The sequence below is a fragment of the Theobroma cacao genome, chromosome 2, assembly GCF_053813885.1.
Source record: "Theobroma cacao isolate CCN51 chromosome 2, ASM5381388v1, whole genome shotgun sequence".
Classification (NCBI taxonomy): domain Eukaryota; kingdom Viridiplantae; phylum Streptophyta; class Magnoliopsida; order Malvales; family Malvaceae; genus Theobroma; species Theobroma cacao.
In genome coordinates, this window is record NC_142640.1 from 44,849,085 (window position 1) to 44,869,744 (window position 20,660).

Genomic DNA, 20,660 nt, shown 5'->3' on the forward strand with positions numbered 1-20,660 from the left:
TCAAAACAAAATTTGAACTGTCAATAAATACATATATATATATATAGATGACATAATATATCAAATAAAAGAAGTTAATAAATCAACAAACCATAACAAATAAAACTCAATAAGTATTTACTTGTGTATATAATTATCTGGAGAAGAAGAAAAAAATTCAAAACTTGAAAACATTCACAAAATACAAGGATAGAGGTCATACCAAACAATTCTGCAGCCCAATTAGGTCTGAAACATTTTTCAGTAAACAACGAGATGAAGGAATCTTGGCTAATCTAGATACTGATAAACATGTGCTGCAATCTCTCACCAAACGCTGCTATTTGGACGACAATTACCCAATCCAATGAATCAAAATGGAAGGAGTGAAGTTTGACTCCTACTTTTATGTTGAAGAAACAGAAACACAAGTGTTGAGGATAAATAAGATGCATAACAGTAAAGAACTATTGATACTTTAGTTAACAATAGATTCCATCAATAAATTCAAACCTTTGGTTATATTAAGAAGACCAAAGATATGGGGACAAGGAAAACAAACTTTTCCCTTTAAGTTTGAATGGTTGACAATATTAAGACAGTAGAGAATGACGCAAGTGAAGAGCCAGTGCCAATAAAAGTGCACCAGTGCATGGGATCCTTGAACAGAGACCTGTAGCATTATATAACATCAGTTTTAAAGAAACCTCAGGTAATAATTTCTGCAAACACTATTCTAAATTTCTTCTTGCAATTCCCTGATGGCTGGGAATTTTGGCTTCTCACTATCATCAATGTCGCAGCTGAGCTTATCAACCCCAAAACAGTAAGCAGTTAAGCTAGCTGAACATATAAGTGCATGCTTTAGAGATAAGACCACTACAGGGGAAAGGAAAACACAAATTTTGGATGTCCTAAAACTGTGAAGCAAGATAATGAGAAATCTTGTAATCTGTTGCAGATACCAAAGACACTTAAATGTGAAATAATACAGCATGGAAATTATCTGCTCCACTAAGAATCAGTATATGATCAAACATATCAATGCTGTCAAAAAAAATGTAGATACACTCAGGTAAACTGCAAGCAAGCATAGAGCTCTAAAACAAAATAAATAAAGGCTCACCTTGAGACTATAAAAGATTTAGCCAGCAAGACAGCATCAATTCCCTCTCACTAGGAAGGCTAATACGGATGTGCCCCTTTCTTTACTGTTAATTTTAAGTTTTCAGCAGCCCCTGATAGCTTGCGTTCAATGAGAGATTCAACCTCCAATTGCTATTTCTTTTCAAGCTATTCTGAATTTGATGGAAATATATTGGAAATTTCTGGTTCTTTTAGCTGGGATTTGCTCACATTTCTCCGAACATAAACCTTTATCTGCCTCTTTTGGTGTTCCCTTCCATGCTGCTCTAGATCCAAGGGTGCATTCATGGAATCTTTCACTTCGATTGATAGGGATACAGCTGCCTCCTCACCACCAAATTTTGCTTCCTTGGTCTTGCTTTCTAATTCTAGAAGCTTTTCTGGTTTCTGTAACTCCTCTTCTTGCTTTTTCTCAAGCTCTTCTATATTTTTGGACATACCAAGGTAAGTTTTTACTTTCAGCTGAGAATTTTGTACCTCTCTCCTAGTATAAATCTTAGTTGGCTTCTGCTTGCTTTGAGTAAACCCCTCAGATGTAGTTACTGGAAGTTCTGAAGGCCTTTGAGGAGAAAGCTTAAGTTTCTTAACAAGGATCTGCCCTGACTCCCTGGATTCACAAGATGCTGATATTGAGTCTGTGTGCAACTTATGTGCCTTCTGGTAAATATGTGTCCTCAATTGTGACTGCTGTTGTGCTTGCAGATCACAGACAATAAACAAATCCCTTTCTCCTTGATGAAGCTTCCTTCGCTGCTGCCCTTCATGCTCTAAAGCTTCCATCTTTTCCTCTTCCAATGGATGCATGGAACATTTCCCAAGTGGAGTCTTCAACTTTTCTCCATCTTCTCCATCACAAAGGAATACCATCTTGCTTGTGATGTCAACTTGCTGGTCCTGTGGGAGGCCTTGTTCACTACTCATCTTACCTCGTTGTGGTTGCTCTTGTTCACCAATCATTACAACATTAGATTTCATTACTCCATCAGCACCCTTTGTTTGATGTAGTTGCTCAACATATTTCTTCTCTTCTTTCATCATATGCTGGGGAATATCATCCTTTAATACCTTTTCACTCCATTTAAGCATTAAGTCTCAATCAGCTGTTTGTCAAATCTTGTTGCACTTCAGTCACAAATATATTTAACACTTGTGCCAACAGAAAAATGTATGAGCTAGTGTAGCTATCTTTGTTTACAACTACGAAGTTATAAAACCAGAGACAAATATAAAATGCTCAATTTGTATGAATAAGAAGTGCTTATTTGTTCAAAGTTGCAATATGTGATATGAGTAATCATTTTGTTAGGTTGCAGTTTTAGGGAGTGTATTTCAGGCACCAGCTGGAGTCTCAGTAGACCATGAAAGTCAGAACTACAAAATTATCATTCATTTATTTTCATCATGAATTCTCTGGAAAATATTACGATAGTTGCAATTTTAGAACTTAACTAACAAAACAAGGAAACTTTTTCAAATAATGTTGAATCAACTCATCCTAACAGAAGCATCTTCTTCTACCCATAATTAGGATTACATTAAGGGAGAGATAGAGAGGGAGAGATGCTTGTTGCCTGCCAAAATAGAAGAATAGAAACATTATACCCCTTGAGCCAGGGTATTTGGATTATGTACTGCAGTTATATGTGTTCGAGAAGAACTGGCTCTTCCATGTATGATCAATAAATAGAATTTGTTACAAGGAGTACCAAACTATCTTTTCAATATTTCCTGTTGCTTCTGCCATAAATTCCATAAAGATTCTAGCTCACTGCATCATTCCCGCAGAAGAACTGAATTTATTACCTAAGCAGAATCACATATAAAAAGTTTCAGGTCCATGCAGCCAACAAAAGAGCACTGGCTTGTCCTTGAAAGTTGATTAATATAGTGCTTGACATATTGAAGGAGGATTTTGATACGATGTTTAAAGACAAACACTACTACATGGCACCAGAAGTTGTGTGCTTTTAAAAAGGAAAATAGGCTTTTGGTATCATGGTTAAGACCAGAATAAACCAAGGTTTTTAATAAAGGGTTCTTATAAGGGCACAAGTTAAAGTCACTAATTTTAAAAAGATTCTTACACTTAATGTAGGTGGCTACCTTTATAAGGTGATTGCCAGAGCATTAATTGTATAATCATTGCTGAAATGGTGTTCTTGAAAGCCTTAATGAACAATAGACTTCATAATTAAGTAGACACTACGTTCAGGAGGAAACTAGTAAAATGAGCAAGGATTGTAGGAAAGAGTTACAGCAAATCAGCAAATATCACTTCTGTTCAAATGCAGACAAGTAAATCAGACTTCTTGAAAAATTACACATCATTTGTGGGGATATTAAATGGTGGAATATTCTTCATTAGAATCCACAAAGGATGTGTAAAAAAACAAGTTGACGCATTTAACATATGATTATGTGTCAGAATTTAAATGGAAGTGATTTACTGACATGAAGTAACCATTAAATACAATCCTTTCTCGCACTAAGGAATCGCAACATTACCATTGAGCAGAATTCTTAGAGAAGTATTATAAGCCTAATTACAGCAATTCAAGTTACTGAAAACCTGATTCAACCTTTAGTCACCCAACTAAGCCCAACGACAATAGTCATATTTATGTGTGCTGTTTAAATTCTTTTTACTGCTACCACAACTAGGAGGAAAAAAGCTATTGCGAATTGCAATAATATAAACAGTTAAGAAAAACCACCTTAATCTGTTGTTCAGTCATCTCTGGTTGCTTCCTCTCTTCTGCCCTTTGTTCTTGAGCCACCTCAGCTGGCATTGCTTTTGCTTCATTGACATCTTCAGCCACTTCAATTTGTCCATTGAAGTTTTGACTTTCTTCTTGAACCTCTTCAATCAATCCTTGTCTGCCTTCCTTTTGTTCTTCAAATCCCAGAATTCTCTGTTCACATGCTTTAATTTGCCCATTTCCTTCAACACTCTGTCTCTTGCCTTCACATTGATCCTCAGATTCTTCAGCTTGATAACAGTTTACCCCACTCCAGCCATCAATAACTTCAACTTCTCTCCCCTTGACTTGGACAAAGGTTTGATCTTCCTTCCCATCTCTATTTGTAATGTTCAATATATGACTCATTTTCTCTTCCTCATGCCCCAAATCACCATCATTCACTTGGAGTATAAACCGCCCATCATTAACACATAAAATATCTCCATTCCTACAAACCTTCTCCAAATGATGACTCAAAAAACTAGCATGCCCCCATGGCAAACCCTCATACTCCTTCTCTATAAACCTCAATATTGCCTCCTCACTTGACCCACCTTCATTATTTAATTTCAAAATTGCTTGTTGTATCATCTAAACCAACCAACACAAAAAAAGGCAAAAGTGAGAAGATAAATAAGCAATAAGAATCTAAAAATGACAATGTTCAGTTTCTCCCATTGCTAAGCTGCAATCAAGATTTTCATTTTACTTTAGAAAGAAATGGCAGCATATCCGTACATTTCTTGCCAAATGCAATTGCTTTGTTAGCATTTTTTGGCTACAGGCTAGACCCGACAATTTTAGATATGATCTACTAACACAACAGGAACAGGAATTTAAGCGGATATGAGTAATGTATAATTACATTCGTATCATAATTGTGTAACTTGTTTACAGTACAAAAATATTCATGTCTTACGCAGATTGACACATCTTATCCGTATATGACACCTTCACACACGTTTAATTAATCGTATTTAGACATTAACTCTCATTACTCAACATATCTAACTTATACATACTTATTTATTGAATTATAAATATTTATAAAAAAAACATAAAATACTTTATTATTCATGTTTAAATAGATTGGTCATGTCTAAATCAGCTAACTTTATTGTGTCTGAGTAGAGTAATAGTATCTAAACATGTTAACCATATCATATCATGCAACATGTTGTGTTAGTTTAAAGGACTTTAATTCTGAGTAATTAATCATGCCATAGTCATACCCACCCATTTGCAGCACAAAACAGCTCCAAAACAAGCATTTCGGAACTCGTTTTCTTGCTTCTTTTGTCGCTTCCAAAACGTAACGGTTTGTTATTAATTTTCCTACTTACTTTTTATTTCCGCAGGCAAAAATACATTTCAATACAAATAAACCAATAAGAATGAAAGATGCAATCGAACGAAAAACGTGATTTTCCCTTTGTACATAGCATCTATATCCATTTTGAATCAATTTAATTTTGTTTTATGAGTAAATAACAACTATTGAAGAAGAAAAGAATAAATAGCAAAAATGGAACTAAAAAGAAATAAAAGAGGTGAAATTGATAGTTAATTACCAAAGAGTAAGGAGGGTGAATGGGAGTGTGGAAAGTTGGAAAGAATTGCTGCAAGCGGAGTTGGATGAGGTCGGGGCTAATGGGCATTGAGGGGTTTGAAGCAGCAAGTTGTGCGAGAATTGCGTCTTTAACCTTGCTGCTTATTTCCGCTTTATTTCTATTACTAAGCATTCCCTCAGCTGCTGGGCTTATGGGATTATCAACAACAGCATCTGATTCCGCCATTTCCAGCGGTTTTTGCTTTCCCAAAGACTACACTCTTGGCCGAGAGACAAAAGATAGGAGCGCCGTGAACTTTCAGGCCTTAGTGTGAGACTCAACAACTGCATGCGTACCATAAGAAACCAACCTTGTTTAAAATTATTACGTCATTAAACTTAAATTAATTAAACAAATATCTCTCTATTAGGTCATTAATTAAATTGTTTTAAGATTTGAATGCTTATAATCTCTCTTCCTTTTTCTCTATTATCCTCTTTTTATTTTATATATATATATATATATATATATATATATATATATATATATATGCCTAAAAAAACCAACATATTGGGTAAGGTTAAATAAAAAATTTGATATAATTAACATTAATTTTTAAATCAAACTAATTTTCTTTTTTCTTTTTGGTTATTTCCTCCAACTGACTCAATTGGTTTTGATTTTAAAAAGAGATAAGGTACAAATTTATTATTTTATTTAAGATAACAAATAAAATAAAATTCATCATGTTACCCTAATTTTGTTTCACTTTTTGAGAAATGTATCATGCATGGGTATTTTCTAAAATATCTTTTGTAAATAACATGTTGAAAGCCACTGGAGGAAATTTCCACGCTATGCTACACGAGAAGAAACGAAAGAGATGAAGCATAAGATGGCTCAACTTGCAAAACTCCAATCAAAAACCAAGAGCATGACTTTTTTTTTTTTTATTACAAAGAAACAACCATCTAAATTTGAAGTTCTAACTTCCATATCCATTTACAGAGAGCAAAGATGGATGAAGAGAGTCCAAATATAATCACTACCAACAAAAAGGAAAAAAAGCCCATAGAGAGAAACCTACAAAAACACACCATAGCATATCACCATTTTGTCGATTTACATTTTGCGGCTTTGCTATTGTCACTAAAGTAAGGCCTGAAGGTCTTCATAACTTCTTCATATGTCGGCCTTTTATAGTCCACTGCCTGCAACCCATTTTGTTTAAACATCTTAGTAAGCCTTATACTCACTGGTAAAACTAATATGATAGTAATTCATAATGCTGCTACTGCACAATACCTGCTCCACAACTTCTTCAGGGGTTGCCCATTTCCACTCAGCAAATTCTGGGTCTGCCTCTCCATTTGCTAAGTTGATCTCACTCTCATCTTTTGTTAATCTCATAAGAAACCTGTCAATTGTCCCTATCTATTGTGAGACCATAAGTCATATGAAAACAAGACAAACTCTTATTATTTCTTCCTATGCATTTCATGGCCTTAGGTAAAAATGACTACAGCCATCAAATTGGGAACAGCATAATAATGAAATTAAATAATTAAATTAAAGAAGCAAACAGCTGTTTCTAATTTTAAAGCACAGGCTTCATGCACACGTTTTCACAAGGAGAGGGAGAAAGAAAATCGCCAGAGATTTGTAGATTGTGCTGATCATAGTTTAAATACCACATTAATCACAAACAAGCATTTCATGCCTCTCAACTGCTTTGATAACTCATGCAGTCGGTCTCTCTTCCTTTCAGGAGAAAGATGCAAGCATAGCACACACACACACAAGCATCAAAACTATCTGACAAAGTAATGAAACATACTTCAAAAATATTAACCAAAATGTTTCCAAATTTAGAGGGCATATGCATATGCTAGCCACTAACTCCATATGAGGACAAAAAGCATAACTAAAGCTGCTTTTCTTAGCTGATACTGATTAACTGCTCCTTGCAATTCCATACAAAAATCCAATATAAGAGAATTTAATCATAAACTAGTCCTTAGTTCAATTATAGAGGTTCTTCCGACTCTTATATATTAATTGAAGCCACTCATCCCTGATAGAAAATAATTAGTGTTTTGAAGCTTGGCTCACTCGCTCTCTTTCAGAGTTACCAAATTTACTAGAAAGAAAAAGAACAAAAGTTATATCATATCTCACACTCATTCCATTAGCGCACACACAAACGGACAACAGAATCCATAAGCATTTCTTATATTAGCAGCTCTAGCAGGAATGAAATTCAAAACATTTTACTTCAATATATTTTATATGTACCCATATCCCACACATATGATATCACTCCCATCAGATGAAATAGAACAGAATGTTGCTTCAAATAGGATATTGAGACATGAGAGTACCCATCAAAACAACATTATTTCTCTAAGGTTCTAAAGGAAGCATGCGAGCTAATTCAAGAAACGGTCAACCATTACCAGATAACCCATGCAAGTATCCACATAATTCATCATATAGTTTCTGTTTTTCAGTTGTATGGCACTGTAGGCATGCCCTAAATGCACTGAATGCACTGAGAATTTTGTGGCCAATAGCCTAAACTATAAAACTACATTGGATGTGGGTGGTTGGACAAAGGAAGACAGGAAAAGGAAGAAAGGAGGAACAAACCACTTCTGTGCCTGCCCATGCCATTCACCTCCCCAGAGTCGATTCACTTTGGCCTTTACAGCAGGAGGAAAATCATATGTCAACCAATTAGGAACCTGCCAAACCAGGAGTGTTGATTAGATGTACAGCAGCAATTGGGAAAAGAAAGAAGGAAGTAGCAGAGAATGGAGGATATAGTATAAACTAAAGTCTTGCTTGGAATATTACAAATACTGCTTTGAATTTTTAGTAGGAAATTTTATATCTAGTACCTTTATTGCAGTGATTGTACAATTTGAAATAACCATGTGTCAGGTTCTCTTATTTCTGTAGACCATACATGAAGAGAGAAAATGTTGTTCTATCCTCCTTTTCTTTAGCTTGATCCAAACTTCTTTGATTTTTGAAACATGACCAAGACTTTAAATATACCATGCAAAACTATGGATGAATAAGCAGTGACTTTGGAAATAATAATTCAACTCAATGGTCAAACCTCTGAAGTTTAAAATGACAAATTAACAAAGACCAGAATGACACGCATGATGTGCTTCTGCCAATAGCCGTGTATAAAAAGTCCTGCATAAAAAACTGTAGCATAACAACACCATCTTTTTAACAAACCTCAGCAATAAATTCAGCAGACGCTACTCCAGTTTCTTCTCGCAATTCCCTAATTGCTGCAGATTTTGGCTCCTCACCATCTTCAATACCCCCCTGAGTTTGTAAAATACCAAACTTTATAATCAATTAAGCTAGCCAAAATATACATGCACTTTTTAGAAATAAGGTCATCACAGGTTAAACCAAAATCAAGTTTTTGAATGTCACAAAGAAGAAAAAGAAAAAAATGCGCAGTAAGATAAGGAAGGAATCGTTTATTCTGTTACCATGAAAGATCTTGAAAGACATTCAACTTGGAAGAAAATAAACACAACTGACTGGCAAAGCATTTCTTTTAAAGAGTCATATGCACACTCACAAAGAACTGTAAATACACTTTCGTAAAACACATAGAAGCATACAGTTATGAAACAGAGAATGATGAAAAAAGGGCTCCACTTGGAAGGCAAAAAAGTTGAAGTCAGCCATACAGTAATAGTGTTCACCCATTAGGGTCTAGGAAGAGTAATATTATGGAAATAAATTGTGTAATTACTCAGAACAGCCAACAAGAAAAAAAAAAAGAAAAAGAAAAGTGCTCTAGTTTTAACTAAGAATTGAAGTTTTCAGCAAGCAATGAGTCCAACAAAAAATAGAACATCTAACAGGGTAGTACCTGAGGCATCTGCCAGGCTCCTGGAACATTCAATCTGGAAGCTACAAAAACCTGCAAGCAGCAAAATGAAGAATTTTCAGCTTTCTCTACCCATATATTCTGCAGGAACAAACCTCAAACAACCATTAAAAAACACAAATTTCCATAACAAAATGTAAATTTAACTTGAATTAATTTAAGCTCAGGCTCCCAAGTCCAAGGCCCAGATGCATTTTTTTTCATATTCTACACAGTTTGATAAACAAACAGTACATCTCTATCAATTATCTCCAAATAATTTATCTCAAAAAAGAAAAAATCCAGAAAATCCACACACAGACATCCAAATTTGACTTTCGTTAATTAGATAACTTGATTTCAACTCCTCTTTTTATTATTATTTTAATTTTTCTGACTGTCTGATCTTTTCAGGCCATTAGCCAGCTCAATCCCCTCTGCTTTCAGAAGCTCAGATAAAAAAAAAAAAAACCAACCAAACAAACAAAAAAACAGAAAACCAAAAAAAAAAAGTAAAAGGGGTACCTGATTATCAGAGTTGATTAGACAGACACCAACGTTGGGGCGATAACCAGAGGGCAGTCCCTCCATTCTTAATTCCTACTCTACTTCTAATTAGTTTTCTTTTCAGAGAGTAAATGCAGTATTCAGTCTGAGGAATTCAGGGAGAGATCAGAGACGGAAGAAGCTGAAGAAAAAAGAAGTGGGTTTTTTTCTTTATATTTTATGATTTTGGAAGGAGGGGTGTTTATGGGAATGAGTGACGCTGACCTTCAGAAAATGGTGAAATTGGGTGACTCTGTTTTATAGAGGGGGAAGAGTCCATGGACTGCTGACTCTTATCCTGCGCACCCCCCTGTTCCCAGGTTGCTTTTTGGCCCTTTATCAATTCTTTTTAGATTCTGCTAGCAATGTTATCATGTCACCCTCCATTTCGTTCCATCATGAACTCCACTTATAGCATTGAGACACGTGTGCCAGTCAAAATTCATTTAAGTTCATAATTGGGATTTTTAATAAAATCACGTCTTGAAATTGATACTAATTCAGTGCATTAAATCTTGCTCATTGCTAATTAACATTGAATGCAATGAATTGCCTTCAAACTTTTACTACTTTGCATTCAATAACATTAGTAATTAGTGTACCAAAACCTAAAAATGAGCCAACTTGTGTGCCACGCCTAATAAATTTATTTAATTTACAATTGTAGTTCAACTCCCATTTTGATAATAGTCCTGCATTTTAGTAGGCGAAAGAGATGAACCGACCATAGTTATTGCAAAAGAAAAAGGAACGGTGTATTCTTATGTCCTTAGAGAGCCCATCACAATCACCACACAAAGGGAGGTGATTATAGCAGGGTAGGAATGGACGATGATGAGAGTGAGGGGCAGTGGGGGTCTCGAGAGAAGTAAATGAGAACGAGCACATAGAATAAGAAGCCGAGGAGAGAGAGAGGCGGAGGGGTGAGCAGTGAAAGAGCAAACACGCGGAGGGGAAAGAACGATTGCTAAGCAGCACTGCACTAAATGACAAAAAGTTAAACAAAAAGTAGTGGGCGAGAGAAAGGCGTTGACTTTGCGTGGAGTGAGAGAGAGATAATTTTGATAATAAAAGCATCTTTTTCTCCTTTTTCTTTTTTTATTTTTCTTTTTTATGATGATGCACATTGATCATCATCCACCCTCAGGAGAAACAAAATCCTTTTAATATTTGTCATCATGAGATCCCCCTACTCGCCAATCTCTGGAGCGTCCTGTCCACGCTCTATTGCTCGATTTCCCAACCCAAGTTTAATCTCACCCTTACCGAACGTGGATTCTGTTCAATTTTGTATTAATTTATTGTCTTTTTTATTTTTATTTAAGAAAATAAATGTGTTGTTGGATATAAAAAATAAATAAAATTTTTGAATGATGAAAGATATGATATTAATTTATTTAGGCTAAAATTATGTTATAGTTAGTATTATATTTTAATTATTTTTCCATTTTAAATCAACCAGTACTTGTTGTCCTACATGTGAATTCTTTTTTTTATTTCTTTTTTAATAATAATTATATTTAAATAAAAACATTAACTATAAAGTTTGAAGTGTAAATAATATATATTTTGTAATATTAATTTGTAGATTGTTCAATATTTATTAGAATTAGGACAAACATTTTTAATGAAAGTAATTCAATGTAATTAAAATTCTTTATTTTCAATTTAGATAAATTTTATTAATATTTATAATAAAAATATTTAAAATAGTAATTTAGAAACAAGATTAGACTTTATCTCATTGCTAATTGTGCTTACTTTTTAATTTGAATTTTAATTATTGTTTGATACTACTATGTACAATTGTTAATACTATTTATACAATAACTAAGAATTATTTAAATTGAAAAGTGATAATTTAATTATTTAATAAGTAAAAAATTGTTTAATTATAAATCAATTGAATTTTAATCATAATTGTAATTACTATTGTTACGTATCACTTCATAAGAAAAAAAAAATGAAGAATGATTTAATCTAAGCTTGTCGATGTTCACACATACATTCAAAATATTAAAATTGTCAAAGTCATAAAGTTTAAATGTATAAATTCTATGTGACGAATGTCAAAGATTCTTTTTAATGCACAAGGTCTAAATTTTGTACCATTCTTTCGTTGTACAAGATTCCCATGTGTTAGTACATTATGCGTTGGAATACGATACCATAAAATTCTAACTTTAGATTTAACTTTTTCAAAATAAATTAAATTACCTTTTTATGTTCAAACTTAAATATAATTTAGTTGTAAGTAGCAAAAGTTACAATCAATTGGACAAATTTGTTTTATATATATATATGGTATGAATTTCTTTTTCGTCCAAATTAGAAATTCTTCTTACAACTTATGAGATTTTCATTTTTAAATATAAGACAAATTAACATGAGAAATTAAAATAAATTAAGCAAAGCCATCACTTATATATATACAAATACATATATATATATCATAAATCTCAATAATTATATGATTATATATACCAATAAATGATATAATTTGAGTTTTTATTCCCTCACCGCAAAACTTTTGAAATTCCAAATAAGTTTTGAATGTTTATAACTTGATATTCATAGGTCGTCTTCTCACTAATCACGTTTCAATATGGTAATCATGACATTCCAAAAGCAATTTAATAACTTATTATTTTTTGTCCCATTTTATTTATATCTCTTTCATTGTAAAAAATATATAAAAATTGATATTCCATGTTTTTTTAATATTAAGTGAATATATATAATTTTAAAAATAAAATATTAATGTAAAAAACGTGAAATCATTTTTTAATTTCATTAAAATCAAATAAAAAAAATAGAGGGAATTATCCATTAAGCTAATGAAGCCCTTTATTTTTTTTCAAAGGCTAAGTTAATGGAGCTTTAGTTATCTTCAACATGTGGAGTTATAGTATATGATTTGACATTTGACAAGGGCTAATAAATATTTTATGATAATTTAGGATGCAGTTAACAGTTGCTTTGTAGTTGGTCTTTTTAAGAAACAAATTTTTATTTAATGTCCTTTATTTTTCATGAAAAATACTTGGTTTCTGATTCAATGCAATTACATAGTAAAAGTTGTACCTAGCTCTTGAGTATAAGTAAAAAAGGGCAACAGGGAAATAGCGAGTTTGAGGTAGCTATAGGGATTCGGAATATGTTAGAAAAAGTCAATCGTTACAAAGATGTTTGGATTGATTGAGTTGCCAACTGTCCTCCTTTTTCAGCTTTCTCATCACAATTTTCTCTTATTTTCCTTTTTACTATTTGTTTTGTACAAGTCCATGTTAAAGCATAATTGTGTACATGATCTCCCATCATTTCTCTCTTCTCTACTTTGATTTGATTACCAAAATGAAATATAAAGATCCAGAGAAAACGTTGTTTCAGCACCTACATACCCTTTACCCTCTTTTAATTTAATTATTTATGTCCAATGCTTTGTCTCATATTTAATTTATGATAATTAAGAAGTTTAATTATTGAATTTGAGCAATTGTAAGGATGATGATAATGAAAATATCAAAAGTCAACTTTTGATTCAAATCAAGATCTAAATACTTAAAATCAAGTTTCAAATCATGATTAACTTGCTGGAATTGAATGTTAAAATTAATCAAAATAATTTTGACAATTATAACATACATGTCGATTTGAATTAAGGTTTTAAGGCAAATTTTATTTTTTTATATTGGCAACAACTAAACATCATTCAATCCAAAGCAAATGCAAGGTGGCTTTGATACCAATGCTAGATTTCGACCATGCTCAGAGAAAAGAACAAAATTCAAAAATTAACAATTAAAATTAAATAGTGTAATAAAAATAAACATAGAAAATCGAAACCTCCATTTCAAACAAATTAGATGTTCGTAATTTCTCTCTCATGCCATCCATAACACTACCTATCTAGCTTTTTCATGCCCTTTAAACCATTCAAAATCAGAACAATGTTTTTTGTTAACTCATCTTCCCTTCTAAAAATCTTAATAATAAAAAAATTTAAATAAGAGAAAGCAAAAGAATGATTCAAGATTTTCCATTCAGCTTGAAATAAACAAAAGCTTTCAATTTTTTTTAATTTTGGTGCAAAATTGAAATAAAGAGAAAATGAAAAAAGAGATGGAAAAAGAAAGTGAAAAAGAACTGCAGGGAAGAAAACGGTTTTCAAGTTTTGGTTGCAGAGGGAAGAAAATAAATGGTTCAAGATTTTCCATTCATCTTGAAATAAACAAAAGGTTTCAATATTGTAAACACAAATTTCTCGTCGAAAATTCTTGACTTGAAAATTACGAGACAAATACAAATATTTCATGATATGAGTTATAATCTCTGAAAATTTATCTGATTAATTTCTTCACTTTGTCTTCAAAAGTCACGAATTCGGACTTAGTTTTGATCACGAACTTCACTTGATCTTTGCTTCTAGGGTCTTGGCAACTTGATCTTAATCGCAAACACTTGATATCTTGATCAAGAATTTCGCTTGATCTTCGCTTCAGATGTCTTAACGACTTAATCTTAATCACGAACACTTGACATCTTTGCTTTAAGGGCTTTGACGACTTGATCTTGATGAAGTATCTTGACGACTTAATCTTAATCACGAACACTTGATATCTTCACTTCAAGGATCTTCACGACTTAATCTTTATCACGAACTTTGCTACCACTTGATCTTGACTTCAAAAATCTTTTACTCTTCTCAATCTCCGAAATGCTCTCAATCTTCGAATGCCTCCTAAACTTCGAATGCTTCCAAATGAATCAAAATAGCTTGGAGGAGTCCCCTATTTATAATGTTAGGTGGGAGACTTTGATGAAAATGTAGTCTCTTTGAATTATCTATAAATTATTTTAATTTATTTAAAGATAAATTATAATGACTTATTGAAAGTCTTTTGATTGGTCGGATTTTGAATTCTTGAATTTTGATTGGTCAAAGTTAAGTGTTATCTCTAAATTATCTTAATTTATTTAGAGATAAATTAAACAATCCAATTTGATTTTAATCTCTAAATTAAAATAATTATTAGAGATAAATTAAATGACTAATAATTAAATTTGATTGGTCATAAATATGAATATTATCTCTAAATTACCTTGATTTATTTAGAAACTGGATGATCAATAACTAAATTTTGATTGGTTCAATTTAAATATTATCTTCAAAGTATCTCTTTTCTAATGTTTGATTAGTTCTCTTTTTTTTTTTTCTTCCTCTCTCTCTATTGTCTTGGCTATTTTTGTTTGTGACATTGAGGTATTTTTGCCATTTGTTTCATTGTTATGTTCATTATTTGTTTTGTGATTGCTTCTGTATTATGGGTTTTTACTATTTGTGTAGGCTTTTTTTATAAATAAATAATATTTGATTTGCTTTGTCTACAAAAATCAATACGCTAATATCGTTGATTGTGAAATTAGTTGTTTTTCAAAGATTTGTTGCATTTTTGTTTTGATTGTTTGAACTGTCACAAGTTTCATTTAGTCTTTTCAGCAATAGCCCTTGCCTTCAAATGGCAACTGAATTATACTTTCCCTTCTTTTTCTTATAACATGCTTATGATATGTTAGAATATAGATTCTAAATGGCAAACTTTTCAATACAGCTTGCTGTCATACAAAACATATACTCACTAAATTTGAATTTCAATCTTATGTTAACAAATCTTCCATATCTGTAAACGCAAGACTTGACAAACAAAATTTAATTATACATGTATTATACTTTGATTTTTGCATAATCACTTTTGTTCTTACATTGGTCTTTGATTTCATTAGTAATTGAACATTTTTTTTCTATCCTCTATATGTATCCAACTGTTACATAAATTTTTCTCTTCTTCTTAACATAATAGCGAAATTGATCTTGCACAATTTCTTCCATGTAGAAAATCTTCCAAGGCAACCCATCAATCAAAAACAGCTCTACTCATGAATACTTGCCTAATCCTTAATACCAATGAATGCTACAAATTGATTGATAAATTTCATACATATTGTTAGTATAAGCTCTGCAAGCCAATAGGTTTTGTGCTTGTAAAATATTATATTAATTAGTTATATTTCATGTTAAATACAATATGGATATTTTATGTAATGTATGAGTTATTTCTTTATCCATGAATTTATTTATAAAGAGTTATGAGAGATTTATGTAGATAAAGTCCTTGGAACATAATGACTTTTTAAAGATATTATAAAGGTTATAATTATGAGATTCTTATGCGTCGAAGCCTTGTTCTTAAATATGTTCCTGATCATTGTATTGTTAAGAATAAGGACATCGGCAAAGCTCAAGGACTTGTACATACTAAGTCTCTTTATTTTGGAAGTAAGTAACTAATCTCATAGGTTGAAGTATGCGAGATACTTGGGGATAGTATGTGGGTGCTTGTTAAGGACCAAGTTCTCTAAATATGACCCGCTATAAAAGTTTCATTTGATATTTCACTCAAGTGTGTATGAAAATAGTCTCACATGTCAATAGTGTAAGTAATCCTTAGACTTGTGATACCATGTCATATTGTATGCGAATTGTCATATTTTGATTTCATTCCTACGGGTTTAGAGAGGATCAGATGCCTAAACAATGTGCTTTTAGATATGATATAAAGCATGTGAAGATGAATGAGTAGTGCATAGAGGATTCATCACCCTAAATTATTTGAAGGGGACATATCTCACTTGCTCTTAGCTTATATTGACAAAGTCCTTGGCAGAGGTGATCTTAATAGGTCAATATGAAACTTTAGGACTAATATGGGATGTCATAAGTAAACACCGTGTGATGCTTTATGACATATCCGATATATTTGATGAAAAGATCAAATTACAATGAAATACCGTACACTAAAAGGCTAGTCAAACTATAGTGACTCTCCTAACATTTGGGTGGTCATGATGTATTGTTAGACACTACTTTAATGGGTCACACACAATAAGGTGATAATGTGAAATTACAATGGGATTTGTACTCAATTAGAAATTTGAAATTTCCAATATGGACTTAATTAAATGGTTTAATTGAGTACAACGGTTAAATTGTAGTTAACCAAAAGTTGGCTCAGCAATTTAACCTAACTATAAAATACTTGAATGTGGATGCTGCACCATATGAGAAGAATTAGCGATGAGAAACACTTGACAGAAAATGAAAAAGCCTCCATAAGCCTAAGAAACTTTATTTTAAGAGGATTCCAAAAATCGTTTTTCTTTGTCATCTTTTCTACCAAAACCGATTCTTTGAAAGGTAAGATTTATGAAATCTTGGCCATTAGTATCGGTTCACGGTATATACATAATCCCTACCTTAAAGAAGGCTTTCATCTATCACTTGTGTGAATCACTGTTATAGGCTGGACACATGGACAGCTTTGGTTTGCGACAATTGAGCTTTGGTATGCAATCAAGAAAAAGGGGAAATGACTTGTGATTTATTGAAATCACTACGAAAGGTATGATTTTGATCATTTGCTTGTATGTATGAATTTTAATCCGATCAAGTGCCAAAACAAGTGATTGAACTATTAACTTAAATTAATAAAAATTGAAAGAATCCAATAAAATTGGAGTAATTCCATCATTTTTTGAAATGGACTTTATGGGTCAAAATACTTTGGAGCTTTTTATGTACATACATTTTGTTTAATTTAGTCACCGTATTCCAATTTGAAGCAATTTATTCCTTAATTGTTAAATAAGATGATGTTAGGGTTAACGTGGAGCTGACGTGGTACATTTTCACTGATGTGGTGAGTAGATGACATGCTAACGTCATGTTAAGAGTGATGTGACAGTATTAAGCTAGCATGTTAGAGTGATGTGGCATGTTAAGAGGTTACCATGTGGCATGTCATGATGCTGCCACGTGGCATGTCACGATGCTGCCACATCATGTCAGTCTCTTTTTCTCCAAAATATGACTTGTTTTTGCTAGGAATCCAAGATCTGTAGCAAGTATACCAAGGTACTTGTTCAATTTTTTACCCACGTAAATGTACGTATCGCAAAGAAAATATAGTAATAGGTAGAGTGTTGATCCCATAGAGAATTGAATTACTTTTTCCTGTTAACTACTAAAATTGTAACACCTTAATCTTATCCAAATAATTAAATTTAAAATTATTAAAAAGAAAAATTAAACTAACAAACTGAAACTAAAATTAAATAGTAAATTTGTTTTATAAAACTCACTTAACTATTAGACCTAAGATTATGATGTCCCTCAATACTTCATCTAATTATTGTCTTTCTCTCTCTTAACTTAGTTTAATGGATTAAGTTGCTAATCTAAAATCCTAAATTATTTACAAGTCTCTGTCGAGTTTCTCATAAAAATACATTTTCCAATTAATTTACTATATGTCTATGCAAATTAAATCAAAGAAAAATTCATTAAGTTCATGCTCTAATTTTTGCTACGTATGGCTTATAAGTATATATCTACCCTATATGCAAATTAGATCACCTAATCAACTAAGTGTATTCAATCATACGCTATTTTATTTAAGGTCTATCTAAATCTCATTCGTCAAGGTTTAACCTAGGTTTCCAATTCAATCTAATTGGTGATCAGACAATTAGAAGCATTAAGAAAAAAAATAAAATAAACAACTTAAATCCATCAAACATAAGTAAAAGAGAGATAAATAATTCAAACTACATATTGAGTTCAATTATAATATTAGATTAATGAATTAGTTACTTATTAAGTCACGCATCATCATTGAATAAAGCGTAAACATTAAAAACAAAATCAAGAGAATAAGAGAATAACAAAAAGATAGAAAAAATCAATGATTGTATTCTTGATTTCCAAATCTCCTTCGATCCTTCGAATTCTTCTTAGCTTTAATAACTTTGTGGCTTGACTCTCAGATGTTAATATAGTATTTTTGTTCTTTTTTCTCTCTTTTAAAAGTCCTCAAAAGGTTATTTTTATAGGACTTTGAAGTTAGGTTAAGTTGGGTGAAGAAAGGAGTCAATTCCAATTAAGATTTTCTTATCAGACTATGTAGGTCATAGTCTTACCCAATTAATTAACAAAAATCGTAATTGCTTTAAGACTAATATAGTATGTCAAATTCAACAAGATTTTTGATTTCCTTCCAAGCTGAACTAAGCAAAGTGGTAAACATAAAAGTTGTAGAGTTTTCTTTTATCTTTCCAATGGTTTAAGAATCATCTCATTTAGAGTTCTATAGAGAGAGTTATAGCTAAAATACCGAAATATGTGCAGTGTAAGTCTACATCTTGAAATTGCTCTCATTTTTTCATTAAAATTCTTCTTTCATCAAACACTTACAAAAGTACAAATAAATCAGTAACAATTTATTTTAACTACATTAACACTAAATTAAGTATAAAATTAACTAAGATTAGATTGACTCACCTAAAATATCTAATTTAAAATAATTAAATAAAACTTATTAATTTTTATGTATTACTACAAGAATTACGCTAAATTATTATCTAAATTAAGTACAAATAACTCTATATTTGAGAGTTATCAGTTCTTATCATCACACTTAAGCTGTTGCTTTTAATAATTTTTTTACTTTTGTTTTTTTTTCTCTCTTTTTCTTTCTCATTTTTTTTCTTAAAACTACATCATTTTGAAGCACTCTTACACCCTCAAAAACTCTAGTTATAAAACCCTAGCTATATGAAAGAGAGAAAAAAAGGAGGTAGAGAGAGAATGGAAAGAAAAAATGAGAAAAAGATACTTTTATAGTTGAGATTTTTGAGAGTGTAAAAAAACTCCAAAATAATATAGTTTTTTTTTAAAAAAGATAATAAATTATTAAAAGTAAAGATTTGAACATGATGGTAAGTACACATTATATTTTGAAAAAGAAGAGAATGACGTGATAGCATCTTAACATAACATGTTAGCATGTCATCTACTCACGTTGTTATATTAACGAAAATGTATCACTTCAATACCACATCAGTGTTGATGTTATCTTATTTATCGGTTAACTTAAATATTCGAAGAATTAAATTAAACAAGATATATAAATACAGAAATCTCCCAAATATTTTCACTAAAGTTGGAGCGAGCTTGAGCTAAGCTCGAGCATTGAGTTTATTGATGGAGGTGGAGGCTGCCAATCTGTCAAGTCGGCTCGACTGAATTACATCCAATTAATGGAGGTGGGTCGTGATGATAGTGGCTTTTGATGACAAGAAGGAAAAAATTGACGACTAGAATTGAATTACTTTCGACCTTTAGCCATTCAGGCGGCTGGTGGCATGAATTTTCAACAAACCTAGGATTTTTACCTACTCATTTACCACTTTACCTTTAAAGTTTGAAGCATCTCGTGAATTGGGTTGAATATCACTTGGTCTTTGCTTTTGTATGCCCACGCTTCTTAAGGTGCAATATTTGTCAACAAAGAATACAAGTGCAATTGAATAAGACTAGAAAATAAAGTCTAAACCCTGTGATGTTTGATAATCTTAAAATAAATGCTGCCCCTTTTCTTTTAAAAAGAAAGTCAAAAGTGTTGACTTTTAATTTAACTATAGGAAATTGTAGTTTCAAATGAAATGAAATGAAGCTAATGCGTATATATGATCTGAGTTAGGACTTAGTCCCTTTATGTAAAGTAAACATTACAGTAATGGTATCAATGTTGCATGGCGTCATCGTTACTTGGCAAAACGAATGCCTAGACAGAAGATTCATTCTTTGTATTGTTCGCAAGAATCCCTTGTGGATGTTGGAAGCCTGTTTTGAGACTGAGTTTTATTGAGTTTGTATGTTTGCATGTTGCTTCTTAT

General features: G+C 31.9%; 3 protein-coding genes across 7 annotated transcripts in view; all 3 read right to left on the minus strand.

The window, feature by feature from the left end:
* MPK17 (MAP kinase 17) overlaps positions 1-20,660 on the minus strand; it is an 81,691-nt gene that overhangs the window by 7,416 nt on the left and 53,615 nt on the right. The gene's annotated exons all lie outside the window — the stretch shown is intronic.
* LOC18609778 (uncharacterized) lies at positions 81-5,773 on the minus strand. Of its 5 annotated transcripts, none has more exons than XR_001926666.2 (5): positions 5,438-5,773; positions 3,840-4,457; positions 1,106-2,190; positions 493-652; positions 81-379 (listed from the first exon to the last, which is right to left on the minus strand). XR_001926666.2 is itself a non-coding variant. In XM_007045082.3 (3 exons), exons 1-3 carry the CDS (start codon positions 5,660-5,662, stop codon positions 1,273-1,275), a joined length of 1,761 nt encoding a protein of 586 aa, XP_007045144.3. In that variant the 5' UTR covers positions 5,663-5,773; the 3' UTR covers positions 721-1,272. The 5 variants fall into 5 exon arrangements, 1 of the variants encoding a protein (XP_007045144.3); XR_016024556.1 differs by having other exon boundaries at positions 493-822; XR_016024557.1 differs by lacking the exon at positions 493-652.
* On the minus strand, positions 6,339-10,088 carry NUDX25 (nudix hydrolase homolog 25). The gene is made up of 6 exons (XM_007045083.3): positions 9,846-10,088; positions 9,324-9,374; positions 8,669-8,761; positions 8,066-8,160; positions 6,722-6,833; positions 6,339-6,627 (listed from the first exon to the last, which is right to left on the minus strand). Exons 1-6 carry the CDS (start codon positions 9,909-9,911, stop codon positions 6,523-6,525), a joined length of 522 nt encoding a protein of 173 aa, XP_007045145.2. The 5' UTR covers positions 9,912-10,088; the 3' UTR covers positions 6,339-6,522.

Bases quoted from the DNA above. Each gene is read 5' to 3' on its own strand.
- LOC18609778 (XM_007045082.3), bottom strand. From the start codon at position 5,662: ATGGCGGAATCAGATGCTGTTGTTGATAATCCCATAAGCCCAGCAGCT. The intron at 4,458-5,437 runs GTAATTAACTAT...TGGTTGGTTTAG, and splicing joins TTCACCCTCCTTACTCTTTG to ATGATACAACAAGCAATTTT. The intron at 2,191-3,839 runs GTGGTTTTTCTT...TGGAGTGAAAAG, and splicing joins TGACTGAACAACAGATTAAG to GTATTAAAGGATGATATTCC.
- NUDX25 (XM_007045083.3), bottom strand. From the start codon at position 9,911: ATGGAGGGACTGCCCTCTGGTTATCGCCCCAACGTTGGTGTCTGTCTA. The intron at 8,161-8,668 runs GTTTGTTAAAAA...CTGGTTTGGCAG, and splicing joins CTGCTGAATTTATTGCTGAG to GTTCCTAATTGGTTGACATA. The intron at 6,834-8,065 runs GTTTGTTCCTCC...GACAATTGACAG, and splicing joins CATGGGCAGGCACAGAAGTG to GTTTCTTATGAGATTAACAA.